The sequence below is a fragment of the Rissa tridactyla genome, chromosome 1 (genome assembly GCF_028500815.1).
Source record: "Rissa tridactyla isolate bRisTri1 chromosome 1, bRisTri1.patW.cur.20221130, whole genome shotgun sequence".
NCBI classification, from domain to species: Eukaryota; Metazoa; Chordata; class Aves; order Charadriiformes; family Laridae; genus Rissa; species Rissa tridactyla.
This window is the reverse complement of record NC_071466.1, coordinates 164,998,841-165,020,794: the sequence shown is the minus strand read 5'-3', so window position 1 is coordinate 165,020,794 and position 21,954 is coordinate 164,998,841. Positions and strand designations below refer to the sequence as shown.

At 44.7% G+C, this 21,954-nt stretch overlaps 2 protein-coding genes across 5 annotated transcripts; both read left to right on the top strand.

Moving 5' to 3' along the window:
- The first annotated feature begins 198 nt into the window (after positions 1 to 198).
- Positions 199 to 17,242, top strand: POLDIP3 (DNA polymerase delta interacting protein 3). 4 transcript variants are annotated; one of them, XM_054196889.1, is made up of 9 exons: positions 199 to 337; positions 3,638 to 4,025; positions 6,426 to 6,500; positions 8,328 to 8,423; positions 10,860 to 11,042; positions 11,961 to 12,038; positions 12,642 to 12,771; positions 13,638 to 13,704; positions 14,055 to 17,242. In XM_054196889.1, the coding sequence occupies exons 1-9, from the start codon at positions 279 to 281 to the stop codon at positions 14,227 to 14,229; spliced, it is 1,251 nt and encodes a 416-aa protein (XP_054052864.1). In that variant the 5' UTR covers positions 199 to 278; the 3' UTR covers positions 14,230 to 17,242. The 4 variants fall into 4 exon arrangements, with proteins under 4 accessions (XP_054052864.1, XP_054052856.1, XP_054052872.1 ...); XM_054196881.1 differs by having other exon boundaries at positions 6,423 to 6,500; XM_054196897.1 differs by lacking the exon at positions 6,426 to 6,500.
- A 609-nt stretch (positions 17,243 to 17,851) lies between these two features.
- Positions 17,852 to 21,839, top strand: RRP7A (ribosomal RNA processing 7 homolog A). The gene is made up of 7 exons (XM_054196935.1): positions 17,852 to 17,992; positions 18,070 to 18,212; positions 18,487 to 18,612; positions 19,181 to 19,304; positions 20,294 to 20,391; positions 20,687 to 20,885; positions 21,357 to 21,839. Exons 1-7 carry the CDS (start codon positions 17,941 to 17,943, stop codon positions 21,440 to 21,442), a joined length of 828 nt encoding a protein of 275 aa, XP_054052910.1. The 5' UTR covers positions 17,852 to 17,940; the 3' UTR covers positions 21,443 to 21,839.
- The last annotated feature ends 115 nt before the right edge of the window (positions 21,840 to 21,954 follow it).

The following is a 21,954-nucleotide window of genomic DNA, read 5'->3' as shown; positions in this document are numbered from 1 at the left end:
GCTAAACGCCTGTTTCCCTCACCGTCTACCGGGTCTTTTTCCACCTAACCCCACCGCGGACCGAACCGGGCCAGTAGGTGCCGGGGACTGTATGTAAATGAGGGTGCCCGGGCGCCGCTGGGGGTTGTGGGACGCCCACCCCGCCCCCGCGCTGCTCACTCGGGCGGGGCCGGGGGCGGGGCCTGCCTGACTCCTGGAGGAGGGGCGAGGAGCGGAAGCGGTATGATGTCATCTCCGGGTCTCACTGGCTGCGTCTTGCGGTTGGGCCCTACGACAAGATGGCGGACATCTCTCTGGACGAGCTCATACGGAAACGCGGTGTGACGGTGAAAGGGAGGTAAGCGGCCAGGGAGGGTAGCGCCCTGGGTTCGGAGGTCTCCGGTGGTTCCTCTGTTCTCCCTTCTGGTGGTTTCGCTCCGGAGGCGGCGGGGCGCAGCCTGCCTCAGCGCGGCCCGGCCCTGTTCGCTGCTCTCGCCTTCCCATTGGCTTAGGTGTTGGTCTGTGGGGCCGCGCCTTCGATGCGGATTGGTGGTGGTGACTGTCGCTCAAGGCTGAGGCGGGCCTGGGCTGGGGCGGGGGTCTGTTCCCCCTACCTCGTCCCGTCCCCCCCCCGCCCAGCCAGTGCCTGGTGTTACCCGCTGGGCTCTGGCCTAGTCAGGGCTTGCCCACACACCGTCTCTTCCCCTGCGCTTCTCGACCCTTCTTGAGTCTCCCGAGATTCCTGGCACAGCCCATCGCTTCACTGCTGTCTCCGACCTGCTTCTCTCCGACGATTAACCCACTGGGGCTCCACTAGCCGGCATCAGCAGGGCCTCGGCGCCCCCCACCCCCGAGCCCTCCCCCCCCCCGCCCCGCCTCGGTGACCGGGCAGCCCAGGAGCTGCTGCTGGGCTGCAGCTCTCCGTCAGGCGGTGCCCCGGGGGTGCCCGGTTCACCCGCGGCTCCCGGGAGCGGCGCGTTGATGAGCGGCGCGGTGCATTGTGGGATAGCCGTGGGAGGTGTGGTTGTGCCACGGGGAGCCGTAACTGTAGCGAAGCTGATGGGGATCCGCACAGGAGAGGCTTCATCAGCGTTGCTGCCTGGCCCTTGGAAACTGTAGTCTCTGTAGCGTAGTTAACGATACCCTGACAGACTCAAATACTTGTGTGGATGTGGAGTGTGTTACATATTGGCTACAAGGTTAGACTCTTTTTGTACAGCAGATGTCTCCAGTGGAGGCTGGGCCATTTACTCTAGTGCGGCTGTCGGCAGTTCTTATCTGGCTTCTCCTTTGGTAGCTTTTAGTCTTTCCTTTTGCTATAGTCTCTTGATTCTGTCCATGGATTTCTCCCCATCTGTGTTGTAGCTAAGTGTATTCCCTTTTTTTGTTGTGATTGGGTGTTTTTTTGTTTTTTGTTTTTTTTTAATTTAATGGTCATTGGGGAATCTTAAGTTTTAACTCTGAATGACTGCTCTTACCTGTCTAGAGTAATATTTCGAAAGTTATCTGCTAACATATACGTGCAAAAGATTCAAACATGTATTTAAATCCTAGTCTAGACAAGGCCTTGGCTTTGCACTTTCATTCATGTTATTCTGCATATTTGGAACAGTCTTATGCTGCTTAGTATGCCAAGCACCTCCTTTCTCCTTTTTCAAATCCCTCCTTAACTCTCACTTCTTCCAGGAATTCTTCCTGCTTTTATTTGCTGAACAATAATCCCTCTGCAGCACTGTAAGAATTTTTGTGCCTTGCAGTTCTCTTGTTGAACTCACTTTATAAGATTTCTGAATTAGCTAACTTGACTTTGTGAAGGCTGGATAAACTGAATAAACTTAAATCATTATATCCATGCTGCTCAGTAGTCTAGAGGAAATAACGTAAAAATCTGCACCTATAAAATGTACTAATCCACAAAATATTCGAGCCAAAACATGTAGTTTTGGAAAGCAAATTACGTGTTTGAGATTCCCTTTTATTTCAGGTGCTGTGGTACAAAATGCCTAAGCAGTTAATGCTGTTACAGGGTGAGCAGTTCTCTCTGGCAGAGAGGTGCTTGTTGGGATAAACACAAATCTTCAGAGACAGTATAATCTTCAGTACAGTTTCCTAATCAATTTCATTAGTTCATGTCATTAACAGTTTTAACTAATTCTGGCTTAAACGCTGATACATACATTTCTGGTTTTGCTTTGACCTTTCTTATGCTCATTAAAAAGAACCACTCACCATCCCTTGTGCAGCACCTTTCAATGTAGCTAAATTAATGCTTTTTAAAAGTGCAAGGGAAGTCTTGTTTAGTGGCTATTGCTTTATGGGTACTGTTAGTCCTCTGTATTATTCTGCATATATTTTAATAAATCATCTTAATAATACTCCTGTTTCTTCTTAGCTAGTGTGCTTTGGCGGTATGAGAGAGCAGCCATAAGATTCTTAGCTAGGTAATAAAATGGGACCCCAGTCCTAGCTCTCCAGTTGTCTGGGCGCAAGAATGAAAGAGACAGACGTGGAGCTTTAGTCTTTCATCTCTTTCTACAGATCTCTCCACTGAAAATATATGCCTGTAAATAATGTTAAGATTGTAGGGTTAGATCAGGAAATACTGATATAAAGCTGTAGGAAGAATTCAGGTTGCATCATCATTTGAATGTGTGATGTTAGCCTTTTGAGTATTACAACAAATTCTAGATATCTACTTTTAGACTTTATAATACTGGACAGTACATCTCAGAAAGCAGATGAACACTGTAGCACTCTGTAGCTTAATTTGAATTTTAAAAGCCAATAGAAAGAATATTTATTTTCAGTACCTTAAGTTTAAAATTTCTCTTACTTTGTCATCTAAAAAAAACTCAAACAAACAACCCAATGGAAAAAAATAAACCCCTAAATAATACTTAAAGGAGGAACTGTATTTAAAAAATAGACAAGCTGTTTCCTTTTAGGGGAGACTTTGAAAAAGTGAATTAGACCTGTAACAAGAAGCTAGTTTCAGCATTCACTACATAATGGGCTGCTTCTTAATAATCCTTTTTTACAAGTACAAATGTTGTCCTTTCAGTGGGCTGTTATCTTTTTGTGCTCAGTATTGTGATGTTGAAAAGTGCTTGAAAAGTGGCTTCAAACTGAGATTGGTACTGGTGCTTGTACAACGTAAAATCCAAGCCTCTATGTTCCCACAAGTCTGAACTTGCTGCCCAGAATTCTTAAAGTTGCATCTAATTCCATGTTTCCTCTGTATCAGGACATATTATTGTCTTACAAAAGATGCTTTAGGCAGACCTGGTCAGTCCTAAAGCTAGAAAGTCTGTTTCTGTGCCTCTTTGTCTTCAAAAGTTTCCCAAAGTACCTATGTTGTTAATGAATTTTGTTTAAACATGCTATGTGCTTAGCACAGCTGAAGTCAGACCCTTTACTTAAGTTTGTAAATGTGAGCTTAAGAGTGGATTTTGAAAATCTGTTCCTTAGCTGTTTATGCAGAAAGCAAAATCCAGCATAAAACAGCTTAGGAGCTCTACTATTGTATTTGGACATCTAACCTGAGTGGATTTCTGTGCACTAATAATGAGCTTTTGTTTGCAGCAACACAAATACCTTTATTGATAGTGTATCACATCTTATAATGTCTGAAACTCTTTTTGGTTTTTTTTGCTCCCAGGCTTAACACAAGGCCAGTGTTTGGAGGTGTAAGATCTCGCATTGGGGTCCAGCAAAATATTTTAAACAGATCATCACCAGCTGTCAGCTTCCAGAGGACATTTGATGCTCGACAGAAGATTGGACTCACGGATGCCCGACACAAACTGGGAGTTAAAGATGCTCGTGAAAAACTCATTCAAAAGGACGCTCGGTTCAAAATCAAAGGAAAGGTGCAGGATGCTCGAGAGATGTTAAATTCCCGTAAACAGCAAAGTGTTCCTGCTGAAAAGGTGACCAAGGTGGTGGATGCCAGAGAGAAGATCAGCTTAAAAAGAAGTGCTCCAGCTACTATCAGCCCGACTATGGGGACAGTAAATCCAGCCGTGAAAATCACCAAAACCATCCAAGTAGGTTAAACAAGCCACCCCTGAGCCCCTCAGTTATTCTACAGCAGTCCAGTAGAAATGATAATACATGAATACATTCACATGTTTACAATAGAAGCGATGGTGATACGTTTCAGTCCAGCCTATAGGGCAGGATTCAGAGTCTTTTGGGTGTCCTTCTGGCTGCTTGGGGCTTTTTGTAGAATCCCAGCTTTCACTTGAATTTTGGGCCCAATAAAGACTAAAGCAGTACTCCTGTCAGCATTAAAGTAGTTGTCTTGAATGGTTAAGTAGTCTCTTTCCCACCTAAATACAAAGAAAATGTATGCATTTTTTGTCATTCTTATACCACCTGTCTTTGCAAGTCTGATGTGGTGAATTGTCCTGTCTAGATAACTGCCTTATCCTAGTGGTGGGGTGACAGTTCAGAATATACAGCTATGTTTGTATCTAAGAAGACCTAAAATTCAATGAGCCTGTCAACAATTTCTCTATTTTCACTTGTCTGGTTTTCAGGAAAGCACTGGCTTCCAGGGGGGTGCCTGATTACATGATTCATGCCTGCTGAGGCTCAAGGTTTATTTCAATTGCAGTATAATCAGTTGATCACCCTAACCTGCTGATTTCTTTTGACAGTTTTCTAATTTCACTTTGCTGTTTGCAAAGTGCCTTGATTCTTAGCAAACTTGTCTGAGAAACAACTACTATTGAGCTACGAGTGTGTTAGGTACAGTGGGTAGAGTCAGAAGTTTCCAAACTGTCAGGATTGTTGTTTGAGGAGTGTTTGTGTTGCTCACCTTTACGAGCATATAACTGAAGTTCCTAGCCTACCTCTTTCATTTTCATCCTCCTAAAGATCAACAGTGTGCTTACACATACCCAGAAAATCTCCTATTCTTATCAGTTTGAAAGCCTGGATGAGTCTGCTTTCTGTTCAGCTGTGGGTTTTGCTTAAGAGCATCAAGCATATTTCTTCTTTAAATTAGCCTAGGAAATTTCCTATTACTCAGCAGGTTTCCTGCCAGGCTGACCTAAGAAAGAGAAAGGGCTCTTGTGGCAGTAAGAAGGGCTAATCGCAGAGCAATAGAGCAGTCTGTTCAGTAGTCTGTAATTAGTAGGGTAATTAGTACTCATGCTGTCCTAAGCCAAATCACCACCATCAGCCATTAGGAGTTGAAAGTTTTCTACAAAGTTTGTAGGAGTTAAAATAGTTTCCAGAGACTTAGTACAGTGGCAATTTGCTCTGACGTGATTTTTTTTTTTGTATGACTTGGTTTGACCTATACTACTTTGCTTGGTAGACAACATAGTGCAAAAAAAAAATATTGTGGAATATAACAGTGATTAAGACTGTAGACAAAACAGTGCACATGAGTAATTATCTAACAATTTTTTAAAAGATACATACCAAAATTCCAAATTGCCCATTGTCCTCCTCTCTTCTCAAACGTGGGAGCAGAATCAAACTAAACTATCTTGATCTGAGATGCAGCACATCAAACTAAAGTATATCCAATGTCCTGTACTGTGGTGGTCTTTGTCATAAAGGAACGGGGAAAAAAGTCTTTGAAACCTATTCTGCTGGTGTTTCCATGGGACAGGTACCGTTGTATCTGAATTGATTAGCAAATTGAAACATGAGGGTGCTGTGGTGTAAGTTGCAGTCTGGAGGGAATGCAAATATGAAGATTTTTCTGCCTGTATGGAGTATTTTTGTAAGAAGACCCATTCTTCTCTGTAATAGACAGCTTCCAGCTTTTTGAAAAACCAAAAGGGTGTTTTTGAGGGAGTTGCTGCTTGATTTCAGTTGCTGATTAGCATAGCTACATTCTTCGACTGCTACTGTTGCGGTTTCCCTGTTTCACAGGGTAACAGAGTGCAGAAGGGTCAGCTACACTAACCCCTGCATAACTTACTCCATTGCACCTTATTCCAGCTCTATTGTGAAGGGACAGTATATACTTCTTTGAAATTGAACTGAACTAAACTGTGTTGTGTCCCAGCTTGTTGAGTTTGATGTAAATGGATACCATACCTTTGGTTCCCTGTAGTATGAAAGAAGAGAAGCTTACTGACTGATTTTGTACTGTCAGAAATGTAGGTCCAGTCAGTGCTGGCAGGGTTGGAGTTAAGTTCCCTTCCCACTAATCTTGGACTAAAACTCAAGTAATTTCAGTCAGTTTCTCTGCGTGGCCTTAAGTTTTAATTTCTTAGCTTAAGTGAGGCTGTCACCTATTGAACATATTACAGGAAACATAGATGTTCTCCGATAGCACATTGCGATAACATATTTCAAGAGCAGGAGAGTGAGTTTCTTTTAAGTGATCTCAGGGCATCAACTAACAGCTCCAGTCTTCTGAAGTGGGAATCTGGTGGACCGTAGCGTTTAATGCTTTTGTTCTTTCCCTCTAACTGTAGCAGAAGGCTCCGGTTCCTGGACACTCTCATCCAGCAGGAATGAGGATCAATGTGGTGAACAACCATACACACAAACAGGTGTGTGCCTGCTCGGTGCTCTTTGTTGTTACACCTCTTGAGGGGGAAGGAAGGTGTCCATAAACATTGGCAGGTGCAAAGAAAACTTCAAGTAGGAAAGAAAAGAGGGGTGTTTGGAAGTTCTCTAACAGCTTAGATCCCTGTTCTCGTGTGGCTGAGATACTTTCATGGCAATTGAGGTTTTAATTTAGTCTAATTGATCTCAATTCCTTGTGTGTTATATGAATGCGAAGTAGGTGTTCCCAGTTTTTAGCTGTCTGTGCTAATGTTGTTTTTTTTCTAGAGACTGTGACCTTTAGCTCTGATGTCTTTCTGTAAATTTCTCAGTGACACCACATCAGATCAAGTTGTTGGTTGTTTTGATTCACCATCCTGCCAGCCTCTTCAGAGAATGGATATGATTGTACATGGTCAAATGTTCTACAGTGAGGTGGGAGAGGGTATAACCTTCCTGTGAAATCCCAGCTGTGGGTCTCTGCTGGAAACCCGATGGTGAATGATGTTAACTGGTATTCTGATGTACTATCAAAGTTGCCAAGTCCCTTAGCAAGCAGACTTTGAGGAGAACCCTAGAATTTGTGCTTTCTCTTCTGGGATCAATTTTAAAGGCCTTTGTCACAGCTCCCAGCCATTCATCCACCTTATCACCTTGGGTGCTTTCAGAGAGGAATTGCATGTTTTTATTATTTTATTGTGTGTGTGTGTATAGATAAAGTATTAAATGAAATACTGGAAAACTGACATTCACAATATCATGTCCTGGGGTTTTTTTGACCTTGATTATGGTAACTTTAGCTGTTTGTTTATGTTACCTCTGCGTTGACCTGCTACCCTCACCTATGCCAGATGCTGTTACTTAAGGAAGTGTCTTCATTATTCTGACCTCATCACAATAAGCCTTGAGTCGATTTCACTTGTCTCAAACTCAAGTCCATTGTCCTGATGGCTAGTCTTTTTCCTGGTTCTTTTCTGCACAATTCTCCTCTGTTCTGCTGTCCCTTCTGTCTCTTTCCTTCATAGCATTTCTGTGACTGGAACAACTTTTCTGTTTGTAAACCAGAATCTTGCTGACTATGAAAACCCACTTACTTTGCAAGCTCTCCTTACTAATTTTTCTTTGCCTTTTTACTGAGTTAATGGGAAGCTGTTCTGAGTTGTGACTTACGTTCTGGGCAGTGCCGTATGTGTATAAGCTTTTTCTTAACATTATTTACAGTCTATGAAAAAACACTTGTGTAGGAGTTCGCCTCAGTATTTTAAGGCAGGGCTCTGAGTGTTAAGTTGAACTGGGAAATTAATTATTCATTCAGTAAACCTCCTAGTGCAGTGTTTTCTAGTGCCAGACGGGTATATGCTGTGCTGAGGAAAGCAGGCTATTCAGAAGGAACTTTTGGTTCAGATGTATTTGGCAGGCATCTGCTTAATTTATTTTTAAAAGAATAATTAAAAAATCATATGCACAGGCTTCAGCTTTAAAGGTAGTAGAGTGCTAAAAAGTAAGACAATGAGGCTTTATTCCATTAATGTGGTTTCATCAGTCCTGATGAGGTCTAGGGATTAGAGAAACCTATATGTGGTTTCAGTACACCTAGGGAAACAGCTTTACTGTGGCATTTACAGAAAAGAAGTTTGATACTTTGTATGCGGATGTTTTGAAATGGACTTGCGTACCTCCAGCTGCACCAGAAGCTGCAAGGACCAGGAGTAAAGTCCAGTGTGGTCATGTTCACTGTCCGAAGAAGGCTGAAGATAGGGGGAAACTACTTATTTTGGAAATGTCTGGATTAGATGTACCTGATTGTAAACTATTACCTTGCTTCTCTTCAGGGTCTGTATGACATGGAAGATGATGAAGAAAGTGTCTCTCCCCTTACTAGTAAACAGATGAAAATAACCACCACAAACAGCTTCCTGCACAACGCGGTAAGGGATTATCTGAACAGTCCCCACCACGCCATGCTCACATTGGGTGGACACACAGGCTGCGGCTTTACAGGGCTTGTATTCTTTTAAAGTATGTAAACAATGCTTTCTCCTGAAATGTTTGCTCTTCACCCCACCCTTCCCTTTGTGCCAATGCTTCTAGTGTTATTTTTGGGACAGTCCCTTGTAGGCTAACTGTGGTTTTGTAGGCCTTTTTTGCAGGCAGAATGTGTGCTTTCTCCCTTGCTGGAAGGTTGATGCATGTTAGTTCATGACTTTCTTCTTGGGAAAGTGCTTTGAACCTATCTCATTATTGTTTGAGCAGGCAAGCAAGGGAAGCTTTTCTGCTGCTTCTAGAAGCTGGACACCAAAGCAGGAAATGTCTTGCCATGCAAAATCTTAGCTGACAGCTTGTTGGGGAGTACTGATACTCTAGAGAAGATGGAATTTTCACACAGACAAATGTGAGGTCCTGCTTTTGGGATGGGATAACCCCCTGCATCTTAAGCAAAGAGCTGACTGTCTAGAAGGTGGTTTTATAGGAAAGAGCCTGGATGCCCTGCTGGGTGATGTGCTAAGAATGAGTTAACAGTGCATCCTTGCAGCAGTGAAGGCCAACTGTAGATTGTATATTAGTAAGATCATAGCTAGCAAATAAAGGAAGATAATTATTGCCATCTGTTTGGCATTTTGAGAATGCACCTGTAGTACCGTGCTTATTTTTGGGCTCTGTGATACCAGACAGACACTGACAGACTAGAACTAGTACAATATGGTGCTCAGGGGGCTGAGGAGAGTGTGAGAGCAGCGTCTCTTATAGCTGAGAAGAGAAGGCTGTAGTGAGATCTGCCCGTGCACTTTCACTGCCTAATACATGGTCATGGAAAAGGCAAAACCCAGGTCCTTTTTAGGATTGAAAAGGGAGAAGATGAACCAACAAAAAAAGCAGTGAAAGAAACTCCAGTTGCGTATGGGGGGAGAGTTGTGCAGTTCTTAGGGTATTGATCAGCCTCTGGCACAGGGACCCAGAGAGGTTGTGAAATCGCCATTCTTGGAGGTATTCAGAGTTAAACTGGATGAGGCCTTGAGACAGCCTCCTGTGTCTTTGAAGTTAGCCCTGTTTCAGACATTGTTACCAAAGCATATTCTCAAAATGGTTAATCGTGACTAATGTTGAGAGAGCATGTGTACATACTCATGGATAAGGAGGATTCTGTCCTCGAGTCTGTCAAGGATATTAGTGAAAGAACTTCTAATCAAGGAAAACAGGTAGTATTAATGTTCTTGAGGAGGAATATATGGACCTTGTGAGCGCTACTAATCAACACGTTTTGGAGAGTTTAGCCAACTTGTCAAGATAGTGAGGATTTAGAGTGTCCTAGGCTGAATTACCTTGATTACAATATTAAAAATCATGCCCATAGGTCAAGAAGACCCTAGCCCAGGTGAAGACTGTTCCCCTGAGCATGTGTATTAGCTATAACTCGATTGTGCAACCACATGTAAATTACTAACCAATCAAATACAGGTAGGAGGTACTAATATGATAATGATGTTGTAAAATGTCTATATAAACTGTGTGGAAAGTCCCGTTTGGTGTACTTGATCTGTGGGAAACCACTGAGCACCCAGCCTTGCACAACTCTGAAATAAATAATCAATGTCTCATCCTGGCGTGTAAGATTATCTGTTGCACACCAGGTAACAAATACGATTTTTTGGACAACAAAACAGGAGGGCTGGACATGGGTTTGTCCTCCATTATTCTCTGGTTCTAAGAAAGCAAAGTAATGTGGTTTTACCGTCACACAGGCAGTTTAGTGCAATGGTTATCCCATGTTTTTTTCTCATGTGGGTATTCAAAATAGAGCTCCTCACCATTTATGATCCTTAAAATCAGCCGTCGGGGTTTTTTTGCAGGAGTAAATGTGTTATCTCCAGGGTTCACAGCAGCTGCCAAGCACCATTTTTTTTTCTGGCTTTAAACTCCCTAGGTAGTTCCAACTAGGAAGGTTATGCTCCCTGTCTTTGCGTGCCCTAGCTTGGTGTTTCTGAAGAAGTATTGCTGTTTGTGCTAGGGCAGCTCAATCTTAATGAGCAATCTTGTGTACACTTCGCAAAGTACTTGAAAATCTTTGGATAAAAGGAGCTTTTCAAATTCAAATCGCACTGGTAACATTCATTTAAGAAGAATATGAAACTAAAAAGTGCTCATTAGTGAGAGAAGTGGTGTTTTGGGATAAACGTGTCCAGAAACTTTAGTTGATTTTTGTCTCAAAGCTAAAAATTTCCAGCACTGTAGTGGTTTTGACACCGGGAGGGACGTGTAGTTCTTAGTGCGTGCTGGTGATGCTCTCCTGCTGTTGGTGCTTGAAGAGGAGGGATGACTTTCGTAGCCTGCAGCTCTCAGAGATATTTTATTCCTTCTTTCTGTAGACGGGGCTGAGTGCCAATAAATTCTCTCTGGCCAAGACTGTTCCCCTGACTAAAGTGGTCCAGAATGATACGTACACAGCTCCACCTGCACCTCCCTCTCCTATGCGGACGAAGGCCTTGACAAACATGTCCCGGACCTTAGTGACAAAGGAGGAGCCTCCAAAAGAACCAGCACCTGTTGAGGTGAGCTCAGGGAAGTGGGAGATGCTCTTTATAGAAGTCTCTGAAACTTGCTGTTCATCAGTTATGCAAGCAGCTCCTTTCTGCCTGCCTTCCACCATTATTTCTGGGATTCCATCAAGCTTATTCAGATAACTGCAACCCATGTCCCAAGAATTTGAAACTTGTCTAAACATCCTTTTCTTCAGCTTTTGAGAGACTGAATTCTCAGTGCATCTTGCTTTTCTCAGCTTTTTTTATTTAGCATGGGAGCACATTGTCCTGGAGAAATACATATTACAGGGAGGTGGCAGTTGTTTGGATACTCTTTGGAGGCTTCTATGTCTCTAGGAATAGTGTTTTAATACTACTAGTTACGTTGTCTTCTGTCCGCTCCTATTGGCAAGGAGAAAACCAGGATTCTTCCAGCTTCTTGCTGTCCACACACGACCTCCCAGGCGATTCATAGACAACGTGCCTGGATTTGCTTTGCCAAACTTCCTGATGTTTGGTGCAGGTAACCCACCAGGTGTTCTCAGGCATGTTGAGTTCAGCATGCTCTTGAGGGGATGGAGCTATGTTTTGGGGTTTGCTGGCTGGTATAGAGGTCAGCAGAGATGCGCTTAAAAGTGTGCGCATGACCAGAGAGTACTGTGTATATATGCAGAGTAAGTTAGTGTTATAGGTGGGAATGAAAGAGAAAAGTTACTTCAGAGAGAAATTAGCATGGAAAAGGGGCTCCTTTTCACTACCAGATGAGCTGGGCATTTGTAAGCATTGATAGTTCCCTTTACTAGCTGTAGCTCTCGCCTGTGTGTGTGTGTGTACAGACTTTCCCAGACATCCCTTTAAGTGGCTTTTTTTTAATGCTTTCTCTGCTGTGCTGTCTTGCTTGCTGCAGTTCTGACCTTTTTTATGTGATGCATTTGTTTGTGTTGGCAGCTGGCGTTCAGTCCTTTGGAAGGCACAAAGATGACCGTAAACAATCTGCATCCTCGAGTCACAGAGGAAGACATTGTTGTGAGTGTTGTTTACTGCCGAACTGTGGATGAGTGACGCTTCCTTCCCTTAACCTACCTCTTTTGATAAATCGCTTGATCTATGGTGAATGCAATGAAGAGGAGTATGATGTGGGTTTTTCTTTGCAAAAGCTTTGAAAGTTCCTGGGTTTTTTGTTTGTTTTTGTTTTGGGGTTTTTTTTCAGTTTTTAAAAAAAGTGTGTGCTTAAGAAGTTAGGACAAAACACCATTTCTAGGGTGTACTGAGATACCTGGCATCGCTTAGAAGAGTTCACGCCCAATCGTGCTTGGTGTTGTCCTTGAAACCAAATTATCTATGTGCTTCCATTCTCGGCAGGCTGAGAATGAGCCTGGTCTTCATGTGTGGCAAACAGTATAGAGTACTGGCCTTGAACTTTTCTGCTTGTGTGGGTAGCAGTATGGAGCTTTGTGCAACCTGTATTACTAATGCCAAGTACTCATACCATAGCAAACACAAAATAAGACAAGTGGCAAGATTCTGACATGTATTTACTAAGTAGGATGCGTGGTTCATCTCACTCTGTCTTTGAGTGAAGTGGTACTTTTGATGTGACCATGATCGTGACTAACTCTCTGCCCTCAGGAGTTATTCTGTGTGTGTGGCGCTCTGAAGCGAGCCCGGCTGGTGCACCCTGGAGTGGCTGAGGTAGTATTCGTCAAGAAAGAAGACGCTATCACAGCATATAAGAAATACAACAACAGGTGCTTAGATGGTAAGTTTGAGGCTGCAGTTGCATTTAGGATGGATAAATCAACAAAGACTTTTCTGCCCCAGCAGAGAGTTTAAAAGCCTCTCAGATGCTCATGTGCTACCAAGAGAGAAGATACCAGAAAATCAGTTCAAGAGCTAGACAATGTAATACGCTCCTATGTAACTAGCTGAATATATGCACAGTTTATTTAAGGGGAAGAAAAAAAAATTCTTAAAAAAAGAATGCTCAAAGCTAGAGGCAGGGTCCTGGTGATTCCTCTGGTCTAACTTCCAGATTAAATTTCTTTTGTTTCTAATCCAGTGCCGAGAGCTAGATTGTCTTTAGGAAGACTTTACCTGCTTCCAGAATAGCTGTTTGCAAAGTACAAGTAAAACTAGTATTTGCAAAACTCTTAAGGTGTAGTCAGAGGCACTTTGAATCAGACTGTAAAACAGTATCAGCTTCTCCATAAACCGTGAACAATGCAATTGTTAATCTGGATCCATCTGCAATGTTGTCATATCTTGAAAATAGCTTTTAATTTTTAGCTGGAAATAGATGCCTTTTCTTTCTCTAGATGAGTGACATGTAACGAATGTCAGATGAGGAGCAGACAGCTGAGAATGGGAGATTCTTTTGTGTCTCTGCTAGGAGTTTTGTACCTATATGTAATTTCTTAATTAGTGTGAGTCTTCATATGGTACTGAGTGTTTCAGTGGCTTTTCCATTGCTGTGATTTTGCAACAAAAGATGTATCAGCTGTTCTTTGTCATGTTTCCCAGCATGTGGAACTCCATTGCTTGCACTGATGTGTGATTTTTATTTTTTTTTTCTGAGGTTTTGCCTTACCACGATTCTGTTGTAAGAACTTCTTTGTGTTTGTTTAGGTCAACCAATGAAATGCAATCTTCATATGAATGGGAATGTCATCACCTCAGACCAGCCTATATTGCTGTAAGTGTCCTTTGAGGGGGGAAGAACCAAACACGTTTGCATGTTCTGAGGAGAACCTGAGGGGAGGAAAACTGTTGGCAAATTGTTGTTCCATGAATATTCTCTTCTTCCTTTCTGTGGTGCTCTCTGAGCTGAGTACAACGTAGCTTGACTCCATAATGTTCCCAGCCCTGAGGCTCAAAACAAATCTGAGATGAGAAAGTTTTCTTGTGAGGAAAGCATATTTAAAACCTCTGTCTCTGATATTGGGAAGGGGGCAACACAGAGAACAGTAAATGCAGGCGTAGTGTTAAATATTATTTCCTAATGAGAGGTTAAATACTGTTTTGTTTTGTTTTTTAATCCTCCAGCCGATTGAGTGATACCCCTTCAGTGAAGAAAGAAGGGGAACCACGTCGGTCAAGTGCAAGCACCTCCTCAAATCCCCCAGCTGAGGTGGACCCTGACACTATCTTGAAGGCACTCTTCAAATCCTCAGGGGTCTCTGCCTCTGTGCAGCCCACAGAATTCAAAATTAAACTCTGAGAAGGGAGAGCGAGCAGTGGACTGGAAAACTCATTTAAGTTGGGGAATGAGAAAAAGTGCAGGAGTGCAGATGTTATTTGCATTTGCCTGCCTTGAAATTTTTTGTTTTCTATGATCGCTACCTTACTGTACAATAGTGTTTCCTCTTGTGTGTGTACTTTCTGTTTTCATAGTTGGAGTTTTCTTCCATGATTTTTTTTTTTCCAAAAGAATAACCTCCCCCTTCTGCCAGTAATGTATTACCAAGCATATTACCATGTAACTCCCTCCTTTATTCCAAAGCCCCTAGTGGCCATTAAAAGTGCACATAGACTTTGAGGGAAGGAGTGGTGATCTCCTCCTCGTTTCTTCTGACTGACCTGTAACTAAAAGGTGCATCCCCTTGATTATCTGCAGGCAAGAACACCACATTGTTTCTGAAATTGCTGCGCTGGGTACAAAGTCAGGTGTGGCTCCATACAGGAAGCACCATCTTGCATCTTTGACTTGGTATGCATTTGGTGGCATACTACTTCATTCTGGCAGTTGGATGTTTTTCTGCTCAGCAGCTGTGACATTGAGAAGACGTGTGGAAAAACTGAGCTTCCCACTGTGTATACCAGCCAACGGGGGGGCATCAGGCAGGAAGACCATGTGCACGAGTGCACCATCCATTGTGCTATGGGAGGGATGCTTCAGCTCTGGTAATGCAGAGAGGTGTAGGGGGGGAAAGGCTCTGGCATTTGTACAATGGATGTATTAACTCTGTAGGGTCAGGCACAGTTGCTCTCATCTTTCTGGACTGAAAAATAAGAGCCAGTCTTGTGTTCAGAGCTAGAGGAAATCCAAACGTTTCACTCCCATTAAACTGTATTGCATCCTCCTGCTGATGCAGGGACATTAATTTTGTTTCTTACCTTCTAACTTACCCAGTCTCCTATAAAAAGGAAGAAGCTGGGACCTTTTTTACTTACGACGGGGACATCACTTCTTTGAGAGATGTCATTTGGGCAATGTTGGCTGCTGTGCGGACATGCTGCTCGCATGCATGATTTTGGAGGATGATTACTGCACTTCATGGCTTCAAAGAAAGGTTTTGAAGAGGAGGGCAGTTACTACACTGTAAGGAACACATAGGAGAGGAGTGTTAAGTCCCACACAGAGTAGCAAGGATGTACCTTGGGCTAGTGAGCGTCTGTGACGAGCCACAGGCCACTAGGTGGCGCTTCCAACACCTCCTTTGTTAGTGCAGCATTACTGCCATGGATATTAAGTCCCAGTAGCTCCATTCATTGTATTTGTTCAAATTGTAGTATAAGAGAGGAAAGCTAAGAGCCACTTCCAGAATCTGGTTGGTGTTTGAACTTGATCCTTCTAGCTTGGAGACTGATCTAATCTGTTCTGTTCGGCTCCACTGAACTTTCATGAATCCTCTTGTAACCGTTGTCTGGATTCCATTTCTTGGTCAACCCTATGTTTCTTTTGCTTTCTTGTTCTGTATTAACTCTTTATCTAACTTGTGCAAAGCATTCCTCTAGCTCACCGTATCCCTTTTAGCCGTGGAATAGCAGGACTTGGCAGGACTTGTTTTTCTGGAGTACTCCGGTTTGGAAGCCGATGACACCATTTTTGGTAGGGTGCTTCATATGAACAGCAGATGTTTATAGGGGAGAAGAACCCAAAACAGCTATTGTTCTCCTTTTTTAGATTGCCCATCAAACACCTGTGTTTTACTAAAAAAAAAAATAATGGGGGGGGGAGGAAACATTAGGGGTTGGAGAAGATAATGTATTATCTGTTTCTGAATAAACGTTTGTTATACAGAGAGTGGATTCTAAGCCTTTTTAGATGCTGTGAAGCAACTAAAGATAGGTGGAGTTGTTCCAATGTTGAATCAAGCGTGCTTTTAGAAGAACATCGAAACCTCAAAACTGATAATGTGATGAAGAGCAAGAGGAATATATGGATGAGAGAAAACTCGTAAGTTTTTTTTAATATGAATCATCGAAATTAGTAGCTGATTCTTCATACTAAGTGGGAGTAGTTTGTGTCCCCACCAAGTTCCAATTATGTTGTCAAGGAAAAGAAAGAAGGGCCTTTGTTATTGACAGCCTAGTGATTTTTAAAGTAATTTTATAAGTAATTTTATTTTTTTCAAAAAAATACTGCTGTGAAATCAGGGTACCTGTTCTAGGTAAAGGAGGGTACTTTCATTATCAGCTAGATAGAAAACTGTGGAAATGTGAAGACGTGTATTGTGAGTGCATATCTTTTCTCTTCCAAAAGAATGGGGAGATTCAAGCTTTTTTTTTTCTTTTTTATTAATAGTCGTGTTCATTCCAAAAGCCATGTAGCAAGAGGCGCTTTGTAACTTGCTGTTAAATTTTGCATTGTGTTTAGGTTATCTGTGAGAAATTATGATGACACTAACATACTTCCTTGGAAGAACTACTGCTTTGGTCTCCAGCTCTATGATTATGGCAGTTTGGGGTTGTTTGTTGTGTTGGGTTTTTTTTTTTTTTAAATTGGTGAAGTTGATGGTTGTCTAAACACTACTCCATGATTTGTCTTACAGGAGTGTCTTGGTGTGCGTTGCTCTTTGTGTTCTCAGGCAGCTCTCTGAGGTTATCTTAGTCGTCTTATACTTCATAGCATGGCTGGTTTCATTGGGCACTGGAAGCAGAGTCACCAGTTCTTCCCAGTCCTTTCCTCTCTAGTTTCTCCTGGCTGCCCTGGTGGTGTCACGCTCATCTCGTGTGCATTCCACTGAGCTCCCCTGCCACATTCTGACCTCGTGTCTCTTCACATCCGCCCTCATGCAGTGTGGTTATATGTTTTTCTTCAAATTTGGGTTTGTTGTGGGGGGTTTTTTTGGTGGGGTTTTTTTTTCTGGACTTTAGGAGATTTTTCAACCCACATGTGAAACACCGATTGCTTGCACTAAGTCAATATGGCTGGCCAGGACAGGTGGTAGGTAATTTGTAATAGTGTTTCCTCTTTTTTTTTTTTCCTTTTTTTTCCTTTTTTTTTTTTTTTTTTAAAACATGCATTTCTATTAGTTCCTCTCTTTATTTTCCTTTTCAAAAAGATGCTGACTTCTCAGGTGAACAATTTGCAAGTTTTGTCTGGTATATTTTCGTGGCTTTTGCATGTACCATTTCTTCTGATAATGTGGATTAACTTGGGTATTTGTTTAGGGAGGCAATTTTCCATGTTGTTTCTTACTTTCTCTGATCTTTTTTGCACCTTGTCCGTACATCTTGCTTCAAAAATCTTTATTTTTGGGGTGGTCCTGTCTTCTATTCAGTCATAAATACTTCTGTAGAGGTCATCTCTTCTTTTTTTTTTTTTCTTTTCCTGATTAACAAGAGTACTTAAAAACAGCTGTCCTTAGAGTTGACATTGAATGCTTTTATCTGTTTTAAAAGAAGAAATCAATCTTGAATTTGCCTCTCTAGGATTAAGCACGCTGCCTGTGTTTTACGCTGTTCGGGCCTTCATTTTTTCAGAACTGTTAAACGGCATGACGGGGCGCAATAAGATTGCATACAGAGTGTGCTCTGCATGGGGAAATTATTTTGTTAGACTTAACCATGGGGCGGCAGCTGTTCCCTCAGCGCCGGCAGCGCCTTAGAGGCGCTGCCGGCGCTGAGGGAACTGCCGCCGCCATTAGCGGCCGGGAACTACAACTCCCGTCGGCCCCCGCGCCCCGCCGCTTCCCGCCGAGCTAAGATGGCGGCCGCCAAGGAGCGTGTGGTTGGAGCGGCGCCGGCGGGTTACACGGGTGAGGAGGGGACGCGGGGCAACGGGGAGGGACCGGGGTGGCAGCGGCGTCTTTAACCGGGTGCGTCCTCCCCTCAGCTCTGGCGGTGAAGTTCGGGGAGAGGCAGCGCTCGCCGCACTATCTTTTGGTGAAGGAGCACCAGGTGCGGGAAGGGGCCGGCAGCACGCACCCGCCTCGCCGCACCCTCTTCGTCCTCAACGTTCCCCCGTACTGCAGCCCGGTGAGTGGGGCTGGGGCGGCCCGCGGGGCCGGGGGCCGGGGGGGCGGGTTACGGGTCTCAGCGGCGCGGGTGGGAGCGGCTGGAGGCCGAGGGCATCGCCCTCAGGAGCGTGGGGCAGCGGGCGAAGGAGCCTCCGGGTAGCTGTGGGCGGAGGGGGCTGGGGTGGCGCCGGAGAATCCCCCGGTAGCCTCGGTAGTGTGTGCGTGAGAGGGTGGGGAGAGGAATTACTCCTGCTTCACTCTACCGTTTGTTCTCTGTCATTTTCCACGCCAAGGACTCTCTGTCTAGGCTGTTCTCCCGCTGCGGGCAGATCCAGTCTGTGGACGTCTGTGAGAAGCCAGGGCCGAGAGAGAAAAAAGAAAAATTCACATCCAAATTCTTCAACCGCAAAACTGTAACGGTAAAGAGCTTGGGGAGAGGGGGAGTTACTGATGCTTTAGTGGTCAGAAAAGTTTGCAAGTACTGAATGGTAATATTTGGAACATGGCACTTAAGGACACAGTTTAGTGGTGGACTTGGTAGTGTTAGGCTTACAGTTGGACTTGATCTTAGAAGTCTTTTCTGACCTAAATGGAAACCTCTTTACAATGAGGGTGGTGAGATGCTGGAACAGGCTGCCCAGAGGGGAGATGATGTGGAGGCCCCATCCCTGGAGACATTCAAGGCCAGGCTTGATGAGGCTCTGAGCAACCTGATCTAGTTGAAGATGTCCCTGCTGACTGCAGGGGGGCTGGACTAGATGACTTTTAAAGGTCCCTTCCAACCCAACACATTCTATGATTCTCTATGGGAAAACCATATAGGGGGGTTGGGCAATGTGATTACATATTTAAGTTTATGGTTTATTCGGGTGTCTTTGCTATCCCACTGCAATTTGGTTTATTTCAGTTTTATTTGTACTGCAGCTCCTTGGTGTGTCACCAATTTCCCTGGTGTAGCTGCCTGACCTGGGTATCTTTTTCTTTTAGGGATTTCAAGTAGCATACGTTGTGTTCAGGAAACCATCTGGTGTCCAGGCAGCCAAGGCCCTGTCACAGGAAGGTCCCTTGCTGATATCGACAGAGAGTCACCCTGTGAAAACCGGCATTAGCAGTAAGTCAGCCCTAGCTATCTTATAGGTAGTGCTGGGTGAAAAAACTATACCCCTTCCTCGCTGAATCCTACCCTGTGTGTCCCAGGATAATTCCCAGCACTTTGTACTGAGCCAGGAGATGTCTACTGTTTCATTGTCCTCGTTTTATTATTCATAAGGGAGCAATCTTATTGTACTGGACATTGTAGACTCTGGTCCAGTGACCCTATGGGAGAACAGGATCACTTGGTACAATGGAAGGGCATTTTTTCCCAACATCTCTTCAGTATCACATAGATTCAGAGAAACTGGCTGCATCTTGCCCTCAAAATGGAATCACAGAATGGGAGGGGTTGGAAGGGACCTTCGGAGATCATCCTCTGCCAAAGCAGGTTCCCCTAGAGCAGGTTGGACAGGAATGCATCCAGGCGGGTTTTGAATATCTCCAGAGAAGGAGATTCCACAACCTCTCTGGGCAACCTCTTCCAGTGCCTTATCACCCTCAAAGTAAAGAAGTTTTTTATCATGTTGAGATGGAATTTCCAGTTTGTGCCCATTTCCCCTTGTCTTTTCACCAGGCACCACTGAAAAGAGTCTGGCCCCTTCCTCTTGACACCTGCCCTTTAGATATTTATAAGCAGTGATGAATCTACACCTATTGATGAAGTCAGACTCAATAACAGGCACCAGGTGTCTGTTTAGATGATGGTACTTTGGATGTGGCCCCTTGGTGGGAATGCAGTCCTGAATGTTGCACCTCATGGGCTTAAGACTATCCCACTCCTACTTGGGAAAGTTGCAAGCTCCTCCCATTACTTAGTTTCCCATAGCTTTCTGGCTGTGGCCTGGGACACAAGTTGGTTGAGCTGTGGCAGTGGGGAGGATGAACAGAAATGGTAACAAGAGTGTGTCGTCCCCACAGTGGTTCTCTCTAGAACTGCCCAAGGGCATCACACTAGGGCTTGCTTCTAACAGAGGCTGCTGCTGACTTCTGCCCTCTCTGTCTCAGAGTGGATCGCCAACTACGCGGCCTCAGTTGTGAATCGGGAGGAGCTGAAGGCTGAGGTGGACACCTACATGCAAGACTATGACAAAAAGATAGCAGAGGTGAGGCCAGGCTGGGGAGGGAACCTAGCTAAGGAGTTTATTTGGGGAGGGGAAAGGAAAAGAGAGGATCTCCTGGTGCCCAGGCCTCGGTGGAAAGGGCAGAGGGAAACACAGTGGCAGTCAGGTGACTGAGAGTTGAATGCCTGCACCCTTTGTCCCACGTCTTTCTTCAAATCTTGTGCAGAAGCCAGAGCTGTAACTTTGCATGTGTGTAAGGGGGGCTGTGGGGGAGCCGTGCATTGGGTGAGCTGGCAGCTCATCTGCACTGAGGTGCCTCACCCTCCGGTCTTTACAGGAAGAAGCTAAAGCGGCCAAGGAGGAGGGCGTTCCAGACGAGGAGGGCTGGGTGAAGGTAACACGGAAGGGTCGGAAGCCCGGCCTGCCCCGGACGGAGGCTGCCAACCTGCGAGTGCTGGAGAAAGAGAAGCAGAAACGGGCCCGCAAAGAGCTGCTCAACTTCTATGCCTGGCAGCATCGCGAGACCAAGAGAGAGCGTGAGTGTCCCAGTCTCCTCCTACCCCTGCCGGTGTCTCTTGTCTCTCACACTGTGGCCCAAAGAACATCCTTTTTCCTTCGGTGGAGGCTAGGTCCAGCTGCAGGTGAACAGTTGGCTGGGTGGTTGTGCGAATGGCCTCGCCAGCTCTTGGGGGCTCCTTGCCTGTCCTAGCAAGGGCTGCTGGAATATTTCAAAGAAGAGTGCACAGGTCGTGGCTTTCCAATAGATAGTTCTTCAGTCTGCACAAAGGCAGCAGTTGCAAGGGAAAACTAGCCTGTTCCCTCCCCAAGAGGGAGCTGCAGCACTGCTGGAGCTGAGTGCCAGAGCCCAGGCGCAAAAGGACCCGCTCTGGGATGCGTGTGTTTGTCAGTGTCGGGATTGAACCCCTCCTGGTGTGTGGAAGTGAAGCCCCTCAGGATAGGGAGATCTGCTGCTCTCCTGTGACCTGTCCTCCTTCTCTCTCTTCCAGACATTGCCCAGTTGAGGAAGAAATTTGAGGAGGACAAGCAGAGAATCGCGCTGATGCGAGCCCAGCGCAAGTTTCGGCCGTACTAAGCCATGCCGAGCTATTTCCTTGGATTCCTGTGCTGGAGAGGGCGGGAGAGGTGCCTATGGACTCCACGTGCCAAAGGATTTCAAGGAATTGAGGCAGCTTCAGGTTGTCCCTGCCCTTGGACCTGAAGTGGAAGATCCCAGCAACTGCCATTGGAGGGGGAGTTTCCTTCCCTGCAGGGGTATCCTCCTGCTCTCCCAGCCATTGTCCAGCCCTGTGGCACCACTTCCCAGGGCGCTTGGGTCAAGGGGCTGAGCCACTTCCTGTGACAACCTCTATCTCCCTGCCACCTGAGGTCCTTCTAAAGCTGCGTGAGAGCTCAGACTGACCTAGCACAGCCTCTGCAGGGGCAGGGAATGGCTGAGGAACTGTAAATAAACTGCCGCTGTGTTCTCACAACGTGGGAATCCCTCTCTTTCTTCCCCTGTGGTCTGCTGTGGGGGACAGCTTCTTGTGTGCTGGGTTGGTGATTAAAGTCATGGCTTGTATGCCTGTGCTCCTTAGCACATGTTAT